This window comes from Lithobates pipiens, unplaced genomic scaffold (assembly GCF_037356315.1).
Source record: "Lithobates pipiens isolate NorthernLeopardFrog02 unplaced genomic scaffold, aLitPip1_a1.2 Scaffold_18, whole genome shotgun sequence".
Taxonomy (NCBI): domain Eukaryota; kingdom Metazoa; phylum Chordata; class Amphibia; order Anura; family Ranidae; genus Lithobates; species Lithobates pipiens.
The window spans coordinates 46,048,700-46,070,472 of NW_027507758.1; the positions used below are offsets into that span (position 1 = coordinate 46,048,700).

The 21,773-nt window shown below is 44.3% G+C and overlaps 1 protein-coding gene across 2 annotated transcripts in view; it reads right to left on the reverse strand.

Annotated features, from left to right (window-relative positions):
- PRKCE (protein kinase C epsilon) overlaps nt 1-21,773 on the reverse strand; it is a 569,674-nt gene that overhangs the window by 45,156 nt on the left and 502,745 nt on the right. For both annotated transcript variants that reach the window (XM_077485651.1, XM_077485652.1), the window contains exons 12-13: nt 20,466-20,604; nt 15,120-15,308 (exon numbers count right to left, since the gene is read on the reverse strand). In XM_077485651.1, the coding sequence (XP_077341777.1) occupies nt 15,120-15,308; nt 20,466-20,604 (328 nt within the window). The remainder of the gene's footprint in view (nt 1-15,119; nt 15,309-20,465; nt 20,605-21,773) is intronic.

Consider the following 21,773-nt stretch of genomic DNA (forward strand, 5'->3'; position numbering starts at 1 on the left):
AAAAAAAACCTTCTGCCTTTAGAACTACTTTAAATTTTAGTTGGAGTAAGAGATGCACTCTGGAAAATTAAATCATCAGTATGCTGGAAGTATTTCCACTCGCCCCTCCCTGAGTGATCGGAGTAAAACACTAAAGTTGATCCTACGCATTAGGATTACTCTTTTTCTCCATCCGTGTTGGACAGCGTGGATGTCCAAAACTTGCAGTGCCAGCACCTGCGGCTGTCAGAATACCTGAACAGTACCTAATTGGATGCAGGTGTTTGGCTCCGAATTTTCCATTTAGCACCTTCTACAAGAGTTGACTTTTATTGAGCCGGGGTAACTGCTGACAGGACCACCCACAGAATGAATTTTAGACTATTGATTAGGAATCGTCTGAATTTTTGGATGGTGTATGACCTGCTTTACGGATCACCATACATCTTACAATCTCCTTTAGACCTACCAATAATTATGTAGTGGACTGCTTGACTGGATAAAAATAAATTGAATAGTTTAGGCAGGGCCTTGTATTTTGCAGGTTTGGAGACCCCAAAGTTGCAATGAGTCACAAAGTAGGGGTTGACTTGTGTCAGACATTTGTAAATACTTCCAAGACCTGCCAGGTCTACTAAGTATACCAGGATTTGCATGACTGTGCCATTGCTGAGCCTTAAGCTGGTTTAAAAAAAAAACTAACCAATTGCTCCATCCACAAATTGAGGTGGATGGGGGACTACTCTCCACTGCACTATTGTATCATGGCAGTCCTCAGCTGACAAAATACACAAATCAGTCCTGCAGCCGATTATTCTAGGCTTACCAATAGATAAGACAACAAAATAGGGTTTACAAGCACTTTAATGGCATCCCAGTCTTAGGCTGTAGGTTTCAATATTGAGTTGGCCCACCCTTTGCAGCTATAACAGCGTCAACTCTTCTGGGAAGGTTGTTGACAAGGTTTAGGAGTGTGTCTATGGGAATGATTGAAAATTCCTCCAGAAGAGCATTTGTGAGGTCAGGCACTGATGTGGCTGGGAAGGCCTGGCTCACAGTCTCTGCTCTATTTCATCCCAAAGGTGTTCTATCAGGTTGAGATCAGGACTCTGTGCAGGCCAGACAAGTTCCTCCATCCCAAACTCGTTCATCCATGTCTTCATAAAATATTTGTTGGTTTTAAGTAATCTTCAGGCCTAAAATTTTTTTTAACTCAAAAAGTCCTCAGGCAGCAAAAGGGTTAAGGCCAGTTACACTTCCCCCCAGCCTTGGATAGGACCATTACCTTGTGTTTTGGCCTCGTATCAAACTCCAGGTGTCCTCCATAGTCAAAGGCTTTGAGTCATATTTCAGTAGTAATCCTTTTGTTTATGTGTGATTTTTGGTTATTCCCTACACACACCTTTCTTGTTCCAGCAGATCACATTCACATGTGTGTTATTTTATTTTTACCTGCTGGGACTCAATTAATATTCGGAAACTAAAGTCAGACTATTACGCAACCTCATATCTGAGAACATGTCAGAAAGGCAAACTGGCACAGAGATGGCATTCTTTTCCCAGCTTTACAGGGTAGGGTTCCTATTCTACCCAGTTTAAATTACAAAAACAATTATCTCATTGTGGATTTTACAAATACATAATTTATACCACAAACATACGCATCTGTAGATGGTTACAGAAAAAACAAACTCAACAAATGAGTCTGGAATTATGTGCAAACGCCTCTACTAATTGCTGAGTATATACAAGCTTCTTACTCTTAAAGTTCCCCTTACAGTGAGACGTTCCCCCCCCTCCCCCAACACACACACATACTCAAAGGGTTAGATGCTCATTAAAGTGACACTAAACAATATCTTTCTTTGAAAAAAAAAAAAAAAAAGAATCTATACAAGTACATTACTTGACTGCCATGTAATCATTTTTTTTATTAAATTGGTTCTTATTTTATTCGTTATAAATTCTGCATATAGCCCTACAGAATAGACAGCGCACAGTCCACTTGGGCTTTTCTGCTGCTTAACTGCAGACAGGAAACTTAAAGAGGAACTGCAGTCTGCTCACATCTGAAGCTTCCCTTCAACCGCTTTGCATATTGCTTTATATATACTGTGATTCTGTACTTGCCAAATATGCTGAAGAAATCTCCCTCCACTGAGTCTGGCTGAAACCCTTTTAACTGTGGGCAGCTGAAGCTGCTGCCTGTTCACTTCCTGGATTTACACAGACATGCAGAGGCACACATAGTTACATAGCAGGTGAGGTTGAAAAAAAGACACATATCCATCAAGTCCAACCTATGTGTGTGATTATATGTCAGTATTACATTGTATATCCCTGTATGTTGTGGTTGTTCAGGTGCTTATCTAATAGTTTTTTGAAACTATCGATGCTCCCCACTGAGACCACCACCTGTGGAAGGGAATTCCACATCCTTGTCACTCTTACAGTAAAGATCCCTCTACATAGTTCATGGTTTAACCTGTTTTCTTCTAATTTTAATGAGTGGATGTGTGTCTTGTTAAACTCCCTTCCACGAAAAAAGTTGTATCCCTATTGTGGGGTCACCAGTACGGTATTTGTAAATTTAAATCATATCCCCTCTCAAGAGTCTCTTCTCCAGAGAGAATAAGTTCAGTGCTCGCAACCTTTCCTCATAACTAATATCCTCCAGACCCTTTGTCAGCTTTGTTGCCCTTCTTTATACTCTCTCCATTTCCAGTACATCCTTCCTGAGGACTAGTGCCCAGAACTGAACAGCATATTCCAGGTGCGGCCAGACCAGAGTCTTGTAGAGCGGGAGAATTATCGTTTTATCTCTGGAATCGATCCCCTTTTTAATGCCAATATTCTGTTTGCTTTGTTAGCAGCAGCTTGGCATTGCATGTCATTGCTGAACATATCTACTAGGACCCCCAGGTCCTTTTCCATCCTAGATTCCCACAGAGGTTCTCCTCCCCCAGTGTATAGATTGCGTTCATATTTTTGCCACCCAAATGCATTATTTTACATTTTTATACATTAAACTTAATTTGCCATATAGTTGCCCACCCCGTAAATTTGTTCAAATCTTTATGGCAAGGTTTCCACATCCTGCGGAGACGTTATTGCCCTGCTTAGCTTAGTATCGTCCACAAATACAGATATTTAACTGTTTACCCCATCCTCCAGGTTGTTTGTGAACAAATTAAACATAATTGGTCCCATCATAGAACCCTGGGGGACTCCACTATCCACCCCTGACCATTCCAAGTATTCCCAATTTATCACCACTGTCTGAACTTGCCCCTGTAGCCAGGTTTCAATCCATGTACTCAGCCTATGGTCCATGCCAATGAACCTTATTTTGTAGAGTAAATGTTTATGGGGAACTGTGTCAAATGCTTTTGCAAAATCCAGATACACCACATCTATGGGCTTCCCTTTATCTAGATGACAGCTCAATTCCTCATAGGTGGTTAATAGATTGGTTTGGCAAGAATGATTCTTCATGAATCCATGCTGATTACTGCTAATGATACAGTTTTCATTACTAAAATCTTGTATATAGTCCCTTATCAACCCCTCCAAGAGCTTGCATACTATTGATGTTAGGCTAACTGGTCTGTAATTCCCAGGGATGTATTTTGGGAGCTTTTTAAATATTGGTGTTACACTGGCTTTTCTCCAATCAACTGGTACCATTCTAGTCAGTAGACTGTCAGTAAAATTTAGGAACAATGGTCTGGCAATTACTTGACTGAGTTCCCTAAGGACCCTTGGGTGCAAGGTATCTGGTCCCAGTGATTTATTAATGTTACGTTTTTCAAGTCTATTTCAAAGTCTGTCCTCTGTTAGCCGCGAGGGTGCTTCCTGTGATGTGTCATGAGGATAAACACTGCAGTTTTGGTTACTGAAGCCCCCCCGATTTCCTTGTGAAGACTGAGAAGAATAACTTCAATACCTTCCCTTCTTACCATCCTTTGTAAGCAGATTCCCTTCCTCATTATTTATGGGGCCAATATGGTCTGTCTTCCCTCTTTTACTGTTTAGATGCTTAAAGAATTTCTTGTGATTATTTTTGCTCTCTCCTCCTCTTTGTGTCTTAGCCATCCTGACTGCACCCTTACATTTCTTGTTGCATTCTTTATAAAGTTTGAATGCTGACGATGATGCCCCAGCCTTGTATTTTTTAAAGTCCTTCTCCTTTTGCTTTTATATGCATTTTAACATTGGAGTTAAACCACCCAGGACTTTTATTTGCTCTTTTTGCTATTCATTTCCCCAATGGGATGCACTGGCTAATGCCGTTATTTAATATGCTCTTAAATCAAACCCATCTCTCCTCTGTGCTCTTTGTTCCTAAGATTTTATCCCAATTAATATTTTCTAGCAAGGTTGGTAGTGTAGAGAAATTGGCTCTTTTGAATTTCAGTGTCTTTGTATTCCCCTTATGTTTCCCATTTATGTGTTTTATACTGAAGCTATGTGTTACTGTGTACTGTGTGTACTGCTTTTACTAAGCAATGTGCTGTTTTTTACTTCCTGCTTTGCTCCCTTCCCCGATGTGTGAATAATGTACTAGGTATATGTGCGGTAGCGACCGTAAAGCGAATTCTTCTTATGCTGCTAGCATTAGTAAATAGATAGGAAGGTATATTATATTTACTTGTTATAAACTTTTTTTATATTTCTTAAGTTGCTTCCTGGTCTCTGACCTAGACCATAAAGATGTCATACATCCCATGAGTCATGCAACGCTGTACCCAAATACATTTTTTTTTTTTTTTATCATTTTCTTCCCACAAATAGAGCTTTCTTTTGGTGGTATTTAACCACTTGCCGACTGCTGCACGCTGTTATACGTTTGTACAATGGCAGTGGTGGGCAAATGGGCATACCTGTATGTCCCCTTTTAATTGGCAGGGCTAGTGGGCACCCGCCGTGTACATCGTGACCGTGCCCACAAGACCCCCGGACTCTATGTTGCCTAAGTACCCTCGGGTGCAAGCAATCTTGTCCCGGTGATTTATTAATGTTAAGTTTCTCAAGTCTAACTCTATTTCTCTCCTCTGTTAGCTAGTTCACCCATCTTGTCCGCCAGGCTCCTGGCATTGGTGAACATGCCACGTAGTTTAGACCGGTCGCATACTATCCTCTTATTGGGTGTTCTAAGATAGCGACTAAGACTTGTTACTATACTTACCTTGGGTGTATATGCCTTAGTCAACCTACCACTAATGCCCCAAATATTACCCTCTGGAATATGTTCCACACTGACTATCTCAACCTCTGGACCCTCACCTAGTTTAAATCAGGAGTAAACCTGCTGATTTTTTTTTTTCTTACCTGCAAGGAAAGGGCATAATGAGCTAGTATGCACTGCATACTAGCTCATTATGAAATACTTACCTTAGAACAAGGCCCCGATATCTCCGACGATCCACGCCAAGGGAGCTGACATGTTCCCTCGGCATGTCTTCCAGGTATCGTGGCTCCGGCGCTGTGAGTGGCCAGAGCCGTGCTATCGTCACTCCCATGCATGTGCACGGGAGATTTCTTTCCGGCAAAGTCCGGCGTCTGCCGGGCTTTCAGCCGAATATCCCCTGTGCACATGCACTGCTGCATTATTATAGGCTTACCTGTAGGTAAAAGTAAAAAAAATAAACAGTATAGAACCGCTTTAAAAACCCCTCTAACTTTTTGCCCATCTTTACTCCCAGCAGATATGCACCCTCCTCATTTAGGTGCAGTCCGTCCCTTCTATAGTACTGGTGACTGACTGAGAAGTCGGCCCAGTCCTCCAGGAACCCAAATCCCTCCTTACTACACCAGCTCCTCCCTCCTCCTTACCCAATTACGTCCTAACTTGAAGGTGAGGCTTGGTTTGAGTATAACCAGGCCTCCCTTCTAGAGTTTACTATGATCCATCTTTCCTTTGATTGGCCAGCCTAACCTTGAGTGTTTTTGTACACTTGGTGCTGATTGGCTGACCTTTGGATATGTCCTTTGAACCCATTTTCGCGGGATGTTTTCCTGTTTATCGCAGGTTTTTACATGTGGACTATGGTCTCTTAGTCTCTACAATAGGCTGGAGGTACAATTACGTTTTTTTGGGGTTTAGTTATGAGAATGCTGATTTGTTCTTCTTAGTTAGGGGCCGACTTTGTTATACCATGTGAGTAATGCCGTCCTGTCAGGGAACGTGTTATTATTGATTGTGTAATCCAATTTGCAATTGGTGTTATATCTTTCTTAGTTTTTTATATATTTGTGTGCAATACAGGGGAACAGTTAGATGCCCCCGTTGAAGTCCTATGGGACGAAACACGTAGGACGTGGTAGTCATGTTTCCTGTATTGCCTTTTTACTATGTGATCACGTTTTTATGTAATCTTTTTATTTTGTATTCGCTGATTTAATGCCAATAAACAGCTACCTTTATATTTTCATCTACACTATGGGAAGCTGTATTTCTTTTCTGTCTCATATGTGATCCCCTGCATGAGTTTGGCCTCGTTAGCTATCCCGTTTTTTTGGATTCGAGTTGGTTCTTCCCGTCCATTCCATCGGGACCCCTGAGGAATTGGAATTTCGTGGATGATACAGACTACTCCTCCTTTGACCAGAGGATCCACAACCATTCCAGTGGCGGATAGACCTGCAGGGATTTATCCATCTATATATGCCTGTATGACCTTGTGTTTCGGCAAGAGAACCCATCTTCTTTTTACCTACCCAGATGTCACTGGTTTGAGATGTCTTCAAGACCTCTTTTTAGTTTTTACACCGTGTGAAACACCACATTTTGTGTCCTACGTGGACTTCAAGGACTATTGTATTCACTTAATTATTTGGACTTTATTGGTTTCTCTTTTTAAAGTGTTTGTTACATGTGTTCTCACAGCACTTTCTTTAGCGCTACATTTTATTGTTTAGTTTATTTATGAATTTGGTCATTTTTGTATGTAGCTGCTTGTGATCACTTTTTTGGTTAGCGCAATATTTTCTTCTTTTATTTTCAGGTTGACACAGATTGCCCTCTCTGTCCTTATAAGAATTGAGTGCCCTACCACCAGAATCTGTCTTTCCTTTCCCTTCGCTTCCCACCTCCACTCTCACTGGAGGAGTTCTTCCCCTGGCAGCTAGGAGAGTCCCTCAGCTCCAGCAGTGCTGGTCCCTGACTGGTTTCACCAATGTCATTCAATGGAGCATACTTAGTGGGATTCTCCAGCCCTGGATCGGCCTCCCTGGCACTTCCCCCTCTATTCTTCCTGACTGTCACCCATTTAATCTTTTCTAGTGCCTGCACCTCTGTCTCTCCTCACCTCTGTGCTGGCCCCTGCTGGCACCTTCCGGGTACCTTCCCGGCTCTCCTCAGTGCTGACAGTTGCTTTCCTAAATTCAGAACCTGGGCTTCCAGGGAAACAATGTGCTTACATTTTGCACAGCAGTATTCGCTCTCAATCAGATAATCAAGGAATGCATACATGCCGCAAGATATACACCGAGTCCTCATCTCCACACTCGCCGGGCATCGTACCTACCAATTTAATGAGGATTGGGGATTATACCCTGTCCAAATTACCTAACAACTAGCTTCCTGACACTATTACTCAACAATACACAGGTACGCAACAAGACAATACACAGGTACTTGCAGACCACGTGCACCCGCAGACCCATGCGCACTCGCAGACCCATACACCTCCAGCTCTTTAGCCCTGATTGGCCCTCTTATGACTCATCCCCCCTCCCTTCCTGGCAAACTCTCACGAGAGAGAGAGCTGTACATGATGTCATAAGCCTAGGCTAATGACCAGACAAGAAACAGGAAGTGGGCTTATAAGGTATTTACAGGCAGAAAAAAATGTTTTACTATCCAAAGTTAAACCAACAAGGGCAAAAGATTTAATAGATGGAAAGATGAAAAAATGACTAAAGGTCCGCTTTAAAGTGGATGTAAACTCCATTCATGAAATTTGACCTGGACACATATCTGCAGCTTTATCTTATCTCTCTCCAAAGCTCTAAATGCCGTGTCTTTCTGCTGCTCCTTTCCTCTGTCATTAGCATGATAACTTCTGACAAGTTCTCCGACACATGAGATAAAAGAAGCTGGAAATTTGTGTTGGGGAGGGAGCTTAGAGGTAGATTATCAGAGAGCTCATCTATTCATAATACAGCTCTGCAAGTTTCTTCATTACCCTGCCTATGAGGAGGGGAGGTGTGTCCCTTTCCTCCGATAAGCTCTCACAGTGTAAGCCCAGACTCCCCTGCCACTGCTGAAAGAGGAAACAAGATTTCGAATGTAGCGGATGACATTTGTGATCGAATGTCAAACGCATTGTAAATTTAGCAAAAAATAGATAAGATTGCGCTATGGACAAATTCCACCCGTTCGCCACACAGGCAAGGGAAAAAAATATATATATAGTGAAATAAACTTAAGGGGTTAAAGCTGCCTGTGCTTGAGACCTGTCCCTAAGAATAGGAATAGGTTAGAAATCTAAAATATAAATTAAGCTTTGGCGCTAAAACCTTTTAGTGCACTGTGAATACTAAAATCATATATGAGTGTGAGATGATCTATTATCTCTGCTGGTGCTCTGGAGAATTTAAAACAAATTGCGGTGGAAACCTCTTAAAACCACTATATACGTGATGTTAAAATGCGTGAAAAAAGAAAAGAGGATGTATGTCTGTTGATTTACACCTCAAAAATGCACATATGTATTGGAAAAGTAGTGGATCAATCACATAAAAACAATTAAGAATACTACTGTGCTCGGTAAAAAAACATACATAAACCAATATCTGAAATGGTTTTTCAGATATTGGTTTATGTATGTTTTTTTACCGAGCACAGTAGTATTCTTAATTGTTTTTATGTGATTGATCCACTACTTTTCCAATACATATGTGCATTTTTGAGGTGTAAATCAACAGACATACATCCTCTTTTCTTTTTTCACGCATTTTAACATCACGTATATAGTGGTTTTAAGAGGTTTCCACCGCAATTTGTTTTAAATTCTCCAGAGCACCAGCATTGTAAATTTAGTTTTTGGCCTCAGGACAATAAAGGTTCTGAGGGTTAATTATTGTAGGTAGGCCTAACACCAATCTGGCCAGGCTATGTTTAAAAGTTCTGCCTGGTCATGTGAACGATGAGGTGCGCATGACAGGCCAGAACCAAGTCTGGTTGGATGTTTGGGTATCGGTCTCTGAGACAATCAGCGGGAGTGCCGGGGCCCACTGGGGAGTCTGGGAGGGGGTACTTAAACAGGTGTGGGTCACGTGTTCGGGGTTCCGGAGTTGTTCGTGAGACCCATGTGGTCTGTTCTGGTTCCAGGATCGGGGTAGCCCCGTGAGGGGTCCCGGTCACGGGGTGTTCGACATCCCGCAAGATGTTCCTGCTAGTGGCCCCTGATGGACCTGTCTGGTCTGGGGTAGGGATCCGTCTGTTCCCGAGTCTCAGAACCTGCTGGTCCAAGGCGCAGTAACTGAGGGAGGATTCAAAGTGTCTGGGTGTGCTCTTGGCTTGGAGGGACACCACAGCTCATGGAAGTGACTGGGGGAGGACTCTTCAGAGGAGGGCCAGCAAGTGGCATCCTGAGAAGTGCCTGGTTACTGAGTTGGGAAGGACATTGACGAATTCACAATTTTCCAGTACCATAAAGGAAGCGGGAAACATTCCAGGTACGGTTGGAAAAAGGTTCCTGTATACCTTCAGTTGATTGTTCAAGTTTTGAGTCAATGTGCTGACTGCCATGATCTCTGGCTAGAGATCTGTTCAGCCTTAAAGTGCCCAGCTGCGAGTGGCTACTCTCTGGGTGGAAATAGAGACTTTGCTAAACCTGCAGTTCAAGGTGCCTGAGTTCTTCACCCGTGCCCTCTGTTCCCTAAGAGACTGTGTTTGTAAAAGTTCTACTGAAAAATAAACATTTTTGAAAGGACTTCATCTGTGTCAGTGTACAAGTCGTTGGGTATCAACCCTGGGAACCCCTAGACGCGGAAGAGCAGGCCGAGAGAAGGTAACCGGTAAGCCCATTAAGTTAAGGCCGCCCTGCAATGGGTTATGGCCGCTACACTAACATGAACTGCGCTTTGAGTGTAGAAATCTCAAGACAGCAGATATACATGTAAAACATGCAGGGAAATTTGTTTCATCTCTACGTATCATCTGAGACTGTTCACTTCACTGGGTATATGTGAGGATTTACATCCATAGAGAAAAGACAATGTATACCATATATGTAGCTACAAACTTGTAAACACTGCCATCTACTGGTTGAGGAATATATTACTAATACTGATGTATAGTAGTTGTTGCACAAACATTTCTGTATTCCAACATTATTGCCCCCTTGTAATGTCCTCAGTGAGCTCCCAATCATCTCCCCCCCCACTTCTGTTTGTTCGGAATGAGCAGTGCACATCAGTTGCGGTCACGTGCAAAGCTCCATGTACAATACAAATCCCATAGTTCCTAGTTGATCTCGAGAACTGCACAGACACTCTGCATGGTATTATTTAGATGTTATTAGGGTTGAATTACTAAAGGCAAATAGGCTGCAAGGAAGGTTTCCCCTGAGTTTAAAGTGGATGTAAACACAATTCATGAAATTTGAGCTGGGCACATATAGCTGCAGTGTTTTATCTCCCTCCAAAGCCCTAAGTCCCATAGCTTTCTCCTGCTCCGTTCTTCTGTTATCAGCCTGATAACATCTGACAAGTTCTCCGACACAGGAGATGAAACCAACCTGAAATTTGTGTCAGGGTAGGTGTTATAAATAGATTAGCAGACAGCTGGTCAATTCACAGCACAGCTCTGCAAGTCTCCGCCTATGTGGAAGGGGTGGGTGTGCCTTTCCCCCAATCAGCAGTCTCACAGTGTATGGCAAGACTTCCCACCCCCTGCTGGAACAGGAAGAGAAAATTTATTACACAATGTGCACTTTCTAAAGAATATATAACACTGTAAAATGTATGTAGTGAGATTGGTTTCATCTCTGTGTATCATCTGAGGCTGTTCACTTCACTGGGTATATGTGAGGATTTACATCCACTTTAAAGTGATTGTAAAGGCTGTTTTGTTTTTTAAATAACAAACATGTTATACTTACCTCCTCTGTGTAGTGGTTTTGCACAGAGCATCCTAGATCCTCCTCTTCTTGGGTCCCTCTTCTGCTCTCCTGGCCCCTTGCCTTGCAAAGTGAACAGCCTATTTGCCTTTAGTAGATCTACCTCAATAAATTAACACTCAAGGTTGCAAGAAGTGAACGCAACTGTGTTAATTTACTAAGGGCAAACAGACTGGTCACTTTGTAATGGAAGATGCACTTTGCATGTGAATTTTCTGCAGAGCTTAGTGAATGAGATGAAGCTCTGCTGACTTCCATCATCCAATCATGTGCAAGCAAAAATACTGTTTAATTTAACGTGCACATGATTGGGTGTTCTTTGCAAAGTGAAATTTCACCACATTAACTGAGTTCTGGGGAAAAATCCCTTGCAAAGTAAACAGCCTAATTGTCTTTAGTCAGTCTACCCTCCTGTGTTATATGTATATCTGAACCAGGGGTGGCCCGTCCATTAGGGGAGCACGGGCACTGCCCCCTTTATCCATGCCAACCCCTATATGAGTAATGGATAGATTCATGCATTGCACGGCCGTCGCCACCCCTTATTCATGCGTCAGGCCTCTGAGGATGTCGGGTGCATGAATTACAGCGACCGGGGAGTTTTTTTTTGTAGCACATAGGCTCTAATAGGCTTCAAAATAGGGGCGGACTTTGACGTAGAGGATTGCGCTTGGAGCCCGCGCTGGTGTGTTAGAAAAGCAAAGTAATATTTGCTTTTCTTACACTAAATTGCCTCTCCGCCAATCAGGAAGCGTGGGTCTGATACCCGATTGGTTGAGAGGTCAGGTGATAGCATTGGATGCCTAGAAGCAGGAGGAGGGAGGATGTGTGGCAGAAGCCACACACCACTGGAGGAGGAAGAAATCCTCTGGGCGCACTGCCCGCCCGAGATGGGGTAAGTGGCATTGAGACAGCTTGCACTAATTTACACTTCGATTTCCTGACTGTCCTCTGGGGGGGTTTTCGCCACCGTGACTGACGGGGTGGGGGGGGGGGTGTCTGCTTGTTGCCCCCAAAAGAAAAAAACACCAGAACAATCATCAGGGTAGCAAAATGACGACTCAAGAAATGTCATAATTAGAGTCAGGCCCGATGTGATTACATTAACCAATTTAAGCCACGAAACGATCACTCCAGGGAAAGTTTTGACCCACATTCAAGGTTTTCATCAGCTGAAATTGTTTAGTGGAAGTTGTTATTCTTCCTCTCTGATAAAACATTACTGGATAGATTTATGACTTTTCCAATTCAATATAAAAGACAAAACAACCGCTCTTTACTATTTTAATGTGGTTTACAAACAAATATGCATCCTCCTAGCTATAACCCCATTATCTTTAAAAGCCATGAGAACCAAAAAAAGGTTACGACTTACAATCTGTTCTTTATGTTTCCGTTACATGCAATTATTTACTAGTCCAAGAATCTAGTAATATGATGAACTCAGATCACTGGAGGATAAGGAGCTGGTAGTGGCAAGTGAAGGGCAAATCTATATTGATCTATCAAATGGAGATGGAAGAAGATGGAAGGAGGTGATCGTGGTATGTACATTTTACTGACACCCATGGGGCCAGATTTGTAATGCTCATTCTACAAAGGTTTCCAAGTCTTGCATTCCATCCTCAAGTGTCTACATCCCCATAGACTCCCGGGAGCCCAGCATTTAGTAAATGCAGAAACTGGGGCACATGCTCCGAGTCCTGTAACTTTTTTAGATTGGAACATCCAAGTACCTCTCCCCTCTTTCTTTATTTTTAATAATGTTTTGAAGGATTAGTATTGTCGACTGGCCATTTAATAGATAATGGGGGATTCATGTGCAACACTGGACATCACTAAAGCCTGAAAAATAAATTCAAGAAGCATCTTTATAAACTTTTTTTATTTTACAAAGTGTTCTTGATGTTCATGTCTTTTTTTTTTTTCTTACAAAAGCTCCCATGTTCCAAACAGCAGCAGACATACTACAGATGGTCAGAGGTTGAGCAAAAACTGCATCAAGCAGACTGGATGTTGTGGACAGGCTGTGGGAGGAGATCAAGGACTGATCAGGGTACAGGACACACTCAGGGACTGTGGCCTGGCTTCAGGATGCTCTCACTAAAGCCTGTTTCACACGGGCTTCAGCTTGAATAGAAGTGTGAACAGCAGAGCTTTAAAAAAAAAAAAAACATTTGCAGAGCTTTTGGCAAGCTTTGTTGATGTTTTTTTTTTAGCTGAAGTATCATTCAGCTCCAGTTACTAAATGTTGAACACGGATCCTAATAAGAATTAGGCCAGGTTGTGGGAGACACACGGGGACTGCGGCCAGTCTGTGGGAGACACTCGGGGACTGCGGCCAGTCTGCGGGAGACACTCGGGGACTGCGGCCAGTCTGCGGGAGACACTCGGGGACTGCGGCCAGTCTGCGGGAGACACTCGGGGACTGCGGCCAGTCTGCGGGAGACACTCGGGGACTGCGGCCAGTCTGCGGGAGACACTCGGGGACTGCGGCCAGCCTGCGGGAGACACTCGGGGACTGCGGCCAGCCTGCGGGAGACACTCGGGGACTGCGGCCAGCCTGCGGGAGACACTCGGGGACTGCGGCCAGCCTGCGGGAGACACTCGGGGACTGCGGCCAGTCTGCGGGAGACACTCGGGGACTGCGGCCAGTCTGCGGGAGACACTCGGGGACTGCGGCCAGTCTGCGGGAGACACTCGGGGACTGCGGCCAGTCTGCGGGAGACACTCGGGGACTGCGGCCAGTCTGCGGGAGACACTCGGGGACTGCGGCCAGTCTGCGGGAGACACTCGGGGACTGCGGCCAGTCTGCGGGAGACACTCGGGGACTGCGGCCAGCCTGCGGGAGACACTCGGGGGCTGCGGCCAGTCTGCGGGAGACACTCGGGGACTGCGGCCAGTCTGCGGGAGACACTCGGGGACTGCGGCCAGTCTGCGGGAGACACTCGGGGACTGCGGCCAGTCTGCGGGAGACACTCGGGGACTGCGGCCAGTCTGCGGGAGACACTCGGGGACTGCGGCCAGTCTGCGGGAGACACTCGGGGACTGCGGCCAGTCTGCGGGAGACACTCGGGGACTGCGGCCAGTCTGCGGGAGACACTCGGGGGCTGCGGCCAGTCTGCGGGAGACACTCGGGGACTGCGGCCAGTCTGCGGGAGACACTCGGGGACTGCGGCCAGTCTGCGGGAGACACTCGGGGACTGCGGCCAGTCTGCGGGGAGACACTCGGGGACTGCGGCCAGTCTGCGGGGAGACACTCTGGGACTGCGGCCAGGTTGAGGGAGGAACTCAGGGACTGTGAATAGACTACCGGAAGCACTCAGGGACTGTGGACAAGGTGTAAATGTGGTCAGGGACTGTGAACTATCTGTGTCAGGCACAGCAGACATGCTGCAGGAAGTGACCAGGATCAACAAACATGCTATAGGAGGTATAGAAGGACTTTAGTTATTTTCAGGGATGTCAAGCATTGTGCCAAAGGAGTCTGGCACTGCAAAACTTCTGTACAGTACAAGTTGGTCACTGTCTGTGGACATACTGCAGTAACATATTTTGTATTATAACCCAAAATATACATTACACAAGATGTTTGTAGCAGGAACTGTAATAAGTGCAGCACATCTGACACGGTGCCCTACCAGCAGTAGGAAGGATTCAGGACAATGAGGGTATGAATCACTCTTTTATTGTGTCCCGCAGACTGGCAGGCACATTGAAGTGTAAACTGTCAGGAAGATAACAGAGATGAGCTTTGTTGGATTTTTCTGTATAAAACAATTCCCCAATGCTCAGGTTTATCCAGCACACAACTGCACAGAAGACAAACATTATGTTCCTTTCCCACAAGCAATGTAATTCATCCCAGGCCCCATTATCTTAGCAGTGCCACCATGAACTGAGCTTGAACTCCCGGTGGGTGACTTTTCGGTATTAGTCAATCTCAGTTTTTGGGAAGCATGAAAAGAATTACAAGAAAAAAAAAACACAGCAAATTTGAGGAAAACTTACAGATTTCAAAATGCTGACGGCTTCTTTACTCAACCAAACTGGGTATAGAACGTCATCATGAAGGATGGATTCAAAGAGGTCATCTTCATTATCAGCTTCGAAAGGAGGTTGACCTGCCATCATCTCATACATCAGGACACCTAGCGCCCACCAATCAACAGAGGGCCCATATTCCAATTCCTGTAATATCTGGAATGACAAAGAGAAATTCAATTGAAACTGAATGTATCCCTTCTATTTAAATATGGATAAAAATACATTTTGGAATGCTAGGAAAAATGAATACTCAATGTATCAATATTTTTACTTTGATTGTCACTCAATGCCTGCCAACCCAATTTAAAAGTGTTGTATGATTTGGGACACAATCCTGAAACACCAAGACTGAGTTCCACTGTACCTAATTTCCCACACATTGTCCTACTGGCTACATTATCAGGGTTCATTAAACAACCTAAAGAGGATACCTTCTGACATTTCCTCGCTACTGTGCATACTGGGATTCCATGCCACTGGCACCAGTGTTGGTCATCTTACTTTAAAAAAGTAATTAAGTTACAAATTACTTCTCCCAAAAACTCAGTTTCTACATTGGAAAAGTAATTAGTTACTCAGCAAAGTAACTGACTTCTTTTTAAATATTTTATAAATGGGATTAGCGAAGGAAGTGAATGTCGCCACCTCCATCGGCGAGATTGACACGTCGCGAGCCCCGTCACCTGGTATGGATTTAAAGGGGAACCCCTACGCTGAAAAAATGGCATGGGGGTCCCCCAAAGTCCATAGCAGGCCCTTATCTGAGCACGCAGCGCGGCCGGTCAGGAAAGGGGGTGGGGACGAGCGAGCGCCCCCCCTCCTGAACCGTACCAGCCCGCGTGCCCTCAACATGGGGGGGTGTTTTGGGGATGGGGGCCCTGCGGCCCCCCCCACCCCAAAACACCTTGTCCCCGTGTTGATGAGAACAAGGGCTCTTCCCAACAACCCTGACCATTGGTTGTCGGGGTCTGCAGGCGGGAGGCTTATCAGAATCTAGAAGCCCCCTTTAATAAGGGGGCCCCCAGATTCCGGTCCCCTACCCTATGTGAATGAGTATGGGGTACAATGTACCCCTACCCATTCACCTGGGGAAAAAAAGTGTTAATAAAAAAACACAACACAGGTTTTTAAAGTACTTTATTAGACAGCTCCAGGGTCTTCTTCCGACTCCGAGGGTCTTCTTCTGGACTCCTCCGCTAGTAAAAGAGCTAGCGGTAAAAGAGCAGAAGATAGCGGATGAGCCCGGCGAGAAGACCCCCGAAGTAGGAAGAAGACCCCGAAGCTGTCTAATAAAGTACTTTAAAAACCTGTGTTGTGTTTTTTTATTAGCCCTTTTTTCCCCAGGTGAATGGGTAGGGGTACATAGTACCCCATACTCATTCACACAGGGTAGGGGGGCCGGAATCTGGGGGCCCCGCTTATTAAAGGGGGCTCCTGGATTCTGATGTGCCCCCCGTCCACAGACCCTGACAAGCAACGGCCAGGGTTGTCGGGAAGAGGCCCTTGTCCTCATCAACATGGGGACAAGGTGCTTTGGGGTGGGGGGGCCGCAGGGCCCCCCTTCCTCAAAGCACCCCCCATGTTGAGGGCACACGGCCTGGTACGGTTCAGGAGGGGGGGGGGCGCTCGCTCGTCCCCACCCCCTTTCTGACTGCGTGCTCGGATAAGGGTCTGCTATGGACTTTGGGGGGATCCCCACTGCGTTTTTCGGTGTAGGGGTTCCCCTTTAAATCCATACCAGGCGACGGGGCTCGCGAGGTGTCAATCTCACCGATGGAGGCGGCGACATCCACTTCCTTTGCTAGTCCCGTCTACCTGGAGTCACGTTCAAAATGAAGCTGGTCAGCTGACTTCATTTTTCAGTGTCCACCCCCGCAGGATGGGGCGGTCCAGACAGGATGTAATTGCGGTAACGCCGCCCAAGTAATGCTTTCAAAATGGGTCACCAATCTAGACTATGTCTCTCATATAGAACTCCCTTCAGCCCAGGACAACAATAAATGGCATTCATACACTCAGGTCTGGTTAGCTTGGACTGTACTCCAGAACTCATAATTAGAATTCTATGTCCAAATATAATTCCCTAAATCCAGGCTTTTCCAGTTCAAACATAGCAATGGTGGCAAAGAAGCTACCCATACCCTTCCCCCACTACCCCTGTATCTTTCCCCACTCACCACACACTGCTTTCCTTCACCAAAGCCCAGCTTTCGCTTATTTTCCACATTTTGACTTCTGCACATGCAGACACTAGTCTATATTTCATACACACGATCACCACAAGAACAGGCATATAAGCTCTTAAACATTGGTAACCTCATGGACATACTTAAATCCCTTCCCTCAATTTACTACACAGACCAACTGATCTGGGTGTTTGTCAGATTGTGGAAGAAATGCACATATATATGTACGCTTTGACTTATTCATACTCTGTTTCAGGGGTCTCTAAACTTTTTAAACAAAGGGCCAATATACTCTCCTTCAGACTGTGGGGGGTGCAGACTGAGGCCAGTTTGAGTAGGAAACAGTCTGGTGACAGTGGGAGTAAACAACGCCCCATCATTGGTGTCAGTGGTAGGAAAAGCGCCTAATTGTTAGCGTCATTGGGAGGAATTTTGCCCCATTGATGGTGACATTGGGAGGAACTGTGTCCCATTGGTGGTGTCATTGGGAGGAACTGTGTCCGATTGTTGGTGTCATGATGTCATTGGGAGGAACTGTGTCCGATTGTTGGTGTCATGGTGTCATTGGGAGGAATTGTGCACCTTCTTTGGTGTCAGTTGGATGACACATGCCCAGTTGTTGGTGTCAGTGGATGGAATAGTGCCCAAGGGGAGGATAAAAGCAAGCAAAGGGACGCATCCGGGCCTCCGAACTGCAGTTTGGATATCACTGCTCTCTCTCATCAACAAAGTGCTAGAGAGAGATCAGAAATTGTCAGGTGATTTAAGGTTTCACCATCTACCAAAATGTTAAATATCAGTTTTAGGTAGAATGTCCCTTTACTCTGGACCTGAAACATCTAAAAATGTTAGTTGTGCCTAAGCAGCACCCTGAAAAAGCTTTTGCCTTGAATTTCTGAAAAATAGTAGTGCACTTCCTGTACCTTGAACTTCATAGCTGTATATCTGAAGTGTAAGATTCTCAAAAAGGAACTGCTGCCTCTAATCAGTCTCACCAGATTTGTGGATGTTGCTACTATGCTGCTCACTGTTCTATTTGCTGGAGAGGAAGCTGTACCTGAGGACCTGCAGACAATTATATCCCTGCTTCTGTGGATCTCTGCTTCCTAAATCTCTCCTGTTGCTTCTTGATTATTTCTCCACTGCTTCAAAGAAATGTTTTCTTCCTCAATAGTACTCACAACATGGCCAATTACTGTGGAATACTGCAGAACTAACCTATAAATACTGCAGTGTAAGGAGAAGCGATATTCCTGCCACTAGTTGACATCTGAAACAAATGGATATTACATTTATAAATACTAAACTGTTTTTGAACTGTGATGAAGAGATCAAATAATAAAATACAAAAAAATGTTAAAATTAAGCTTTAGGCTTGTGTTTCCCCCATGTCACATCAATGCACTACAAATGAAGGGCGCTGTGCCAATGGGAGGGGGGCGGGGCCATTATGCCCTGCATTCAAAGCATGTATTTTGGGTTAAAGAGGCTAGGTGTCATTCAGCCCAGGAGACGGAGGACATCTTGTGGTAGCAAGGATCTGCATGACCTTTATGTCGGAGCTGGAGGGAATACAAAGATTTAGATTAACCTCTCTCCTTTTTAACATGGAGGAAATAACGTTACGGTCTTTGGGAACCCAAAAAGATTCCATGCAAAAAGAAAAGGGAACTAAGATTCCCAGCAGGGAGCTTCATTCCTTACTTAGTGACACTAGGTAAAAAACTGAGCTGCATCTAGCAAATGGAAGTCTGACCACCAGCATGGTTCACTCCTAGGCTGTGCTTTGGGACTAGTATCCTATTTGTGAGAGTGGTGTTATAATCCAATGGTCAAAGATTCAAGATCTTCACCATATCCCTAAAAGAAACAAAGGTGAAAAAAAAGGTATTGCAAAGGGCAGCCCCAGGCCGAAGGCGAGTATTGTATATGGGATGCTAGTAGATGAAAGGCTCAGCAATGGCATGCAATGCCAAACTGCAGCAAGTAAAGCTAGCAGAATATTAGGTCTGTTTGTGGTAAGTGGTCAACCCCAGAATCAATGTAATGCTTTATTACAGCACCAACAGTCCCATAAAACATAGAAGGTACAAAATAGAGGGGATGGGACTTTGCAATTCGTAGTTTCAATAAAAACGCAGTTTATTAAAGTCACAAAAACACATATAAATACAATTTGTACAAAACATGGACAGCTTTGTGATCATTCAAGGCATGTTTTCGTAGCTCCTATAGTTGTTACCACATCTTTAGTCCTACATGTTTCACTGTATGGCTTCCTCAGGGTCAATTGTGGATTTATGGCTACTATATGGACAAAAGCCAATTACAAAAAGTGCATATAATATGTCAAAAAATACAATCACTATGCATATCAAAGACTATGAAAATAAATACATGAATGCATCTCCACCCACAGGCAACACAGTTCATTCAAATAGTAGCCATAAAAGCACACTTGTCCCTGAGGAAGCCATACGGCAAAACATGACAACAAAATGAACCCAGGATGATTCTCCATCCCGGTTACCTCTTTCTCACAGGATTTACATTGTACCCCAAACTCTTCCAGGAAGAGCTAGAGGCAGAAAGGTGGAAACTCCACCCCTAGTTTGCCAAGTTTCCAACTCTTGCAAGAACATATTAAAACAGCGATAGCACAGAAAGGGTTTGTGCACGCTGGACATTTTCTCTGCTGCTCCTAGGGGTGTTGGCTTTTTTTTTTTCCTGCGTTGTAATGCTTCTGCCTGTTAGCCTATGTGCCCATGCACACATAGGCATTTTGAGGTAGAAAAAAAAAAAAAAAAGCCATAGCCAATGTGTCCAGGAGCAACAGAGTTTTGGCATAAAAAAAAACATTTGATGCACTTAAACGCCTGTAAGCGATTGAACATTAATTCATTTCAATGGCCAGAATAAATCATTCTGGCCAATTCAATGAACACCCAAGAGCATTTAATGCCTAAACGCGGTTAGTGAGCTTATACGAGTCAAGCGTTGTTTTCTGCCAAAACTGCTGCCAGGAGGAAAGGATCTAGGAGAGTTAGCAAAACGTCAAGTGTGCATGGAGGTCAAAGGCTACAGAATACTAAATCCATCATCCAAGGGGTGGCAAATGACCTACCTCAGGAGCAATGTAGTCGGGGGTACCACAGAATGTTGTTGTAGTGACACCATTTAGAATTCCCTCCTTGCACATCCCAAAGTCAGCCAATTTGCAATGGCCTTCTGCGTCCAGCAGTATATTGTCCAGTTTTAGATCCCTATAAAAAGAACAGGATACTTATTACTTACAAACCAATCCCACTTACTCTCACTGAACTATATACATGCCAAAGAAGTATACTATGTACTGGTAACTGAAAAAAATAACATATCATCCAACCATCCTAATACATCTAAAATGCTGACAAGTTTGCTGTAATGCAAAAGTGGGCCCCACCACCTTTGCAAAACAAGATTATATCTTTATATAGCAAGAAAGCTTTATGAGGGTATCTAAAATGGTATATCAGAGGATATATCACAGTTTTGCTAAAGACATCAAATTTTAACAGTTTATTTACATTCATGACTAAAGCTAGAAGTATTCATATTAACCATCATATTGTATAATATTTTAAGGATATCTAGAAACAGATTGATATAAACTGACTGGCTTGTTTAAAGGGTTCTTTAGGTTTCCTAAATCACTGCAGACGAAGACAGGCCATACATGGTTGGAATCTAGGCTGGTTCTGGCCGAGATTCGAACCGTGTATGGGCAGACTGAATGTACCAAGTTGATCAATCGATAAACTTGGGTACAACTGCATGCCAGGTTTTACTGTTATCTCTAGCGGCTACTATAGCCGCTAACAAGAATCACTATCTTCTCCCGACTTCCCCGCCCTCCCACCTGGAGAAAACAATATGCCCGGCAGGAAGGATTCCCGTATCAACACTGTCTGTATTGATGGGGGAATCAAGCAAATTTATTTTCTGCAACCCGTGGTTGCAGGAAAGAAATTTGCTCTGTGTATGGCCAGCCTAAGACATAAGTTACTTCAAAGTAGAAGAAAACGAACAGCAGGGCGCTGAGGTCAGTATCAAATACAAAATAACTTTATTAAAACAAGTGGCACACTTATATTGAAGTTAGCATGAAAAAGCATGGATAGGGAACACCTGAGGCCAAGCAGCTGTGAAAAAGCATTTGAGAAAGAGGATGAAGTCCCTGGAAATGCGCCATGCACACCCCTTTCCGGACATCCAACAAGCATTTTGACAGCTGTCATCCTCGTGTGCAGCTGAGAATGCAGCTGCTAATATCCATACCTTGAGATAGTTGGCTCCTTGTCATCCTCGGTCTCTGTTTGCTCAGTGGTGCCTAAAGTGTCACATGGATCACAGCTACTTGGTCTCAGGTGCTGTCTTATGCTAACTTTAATGT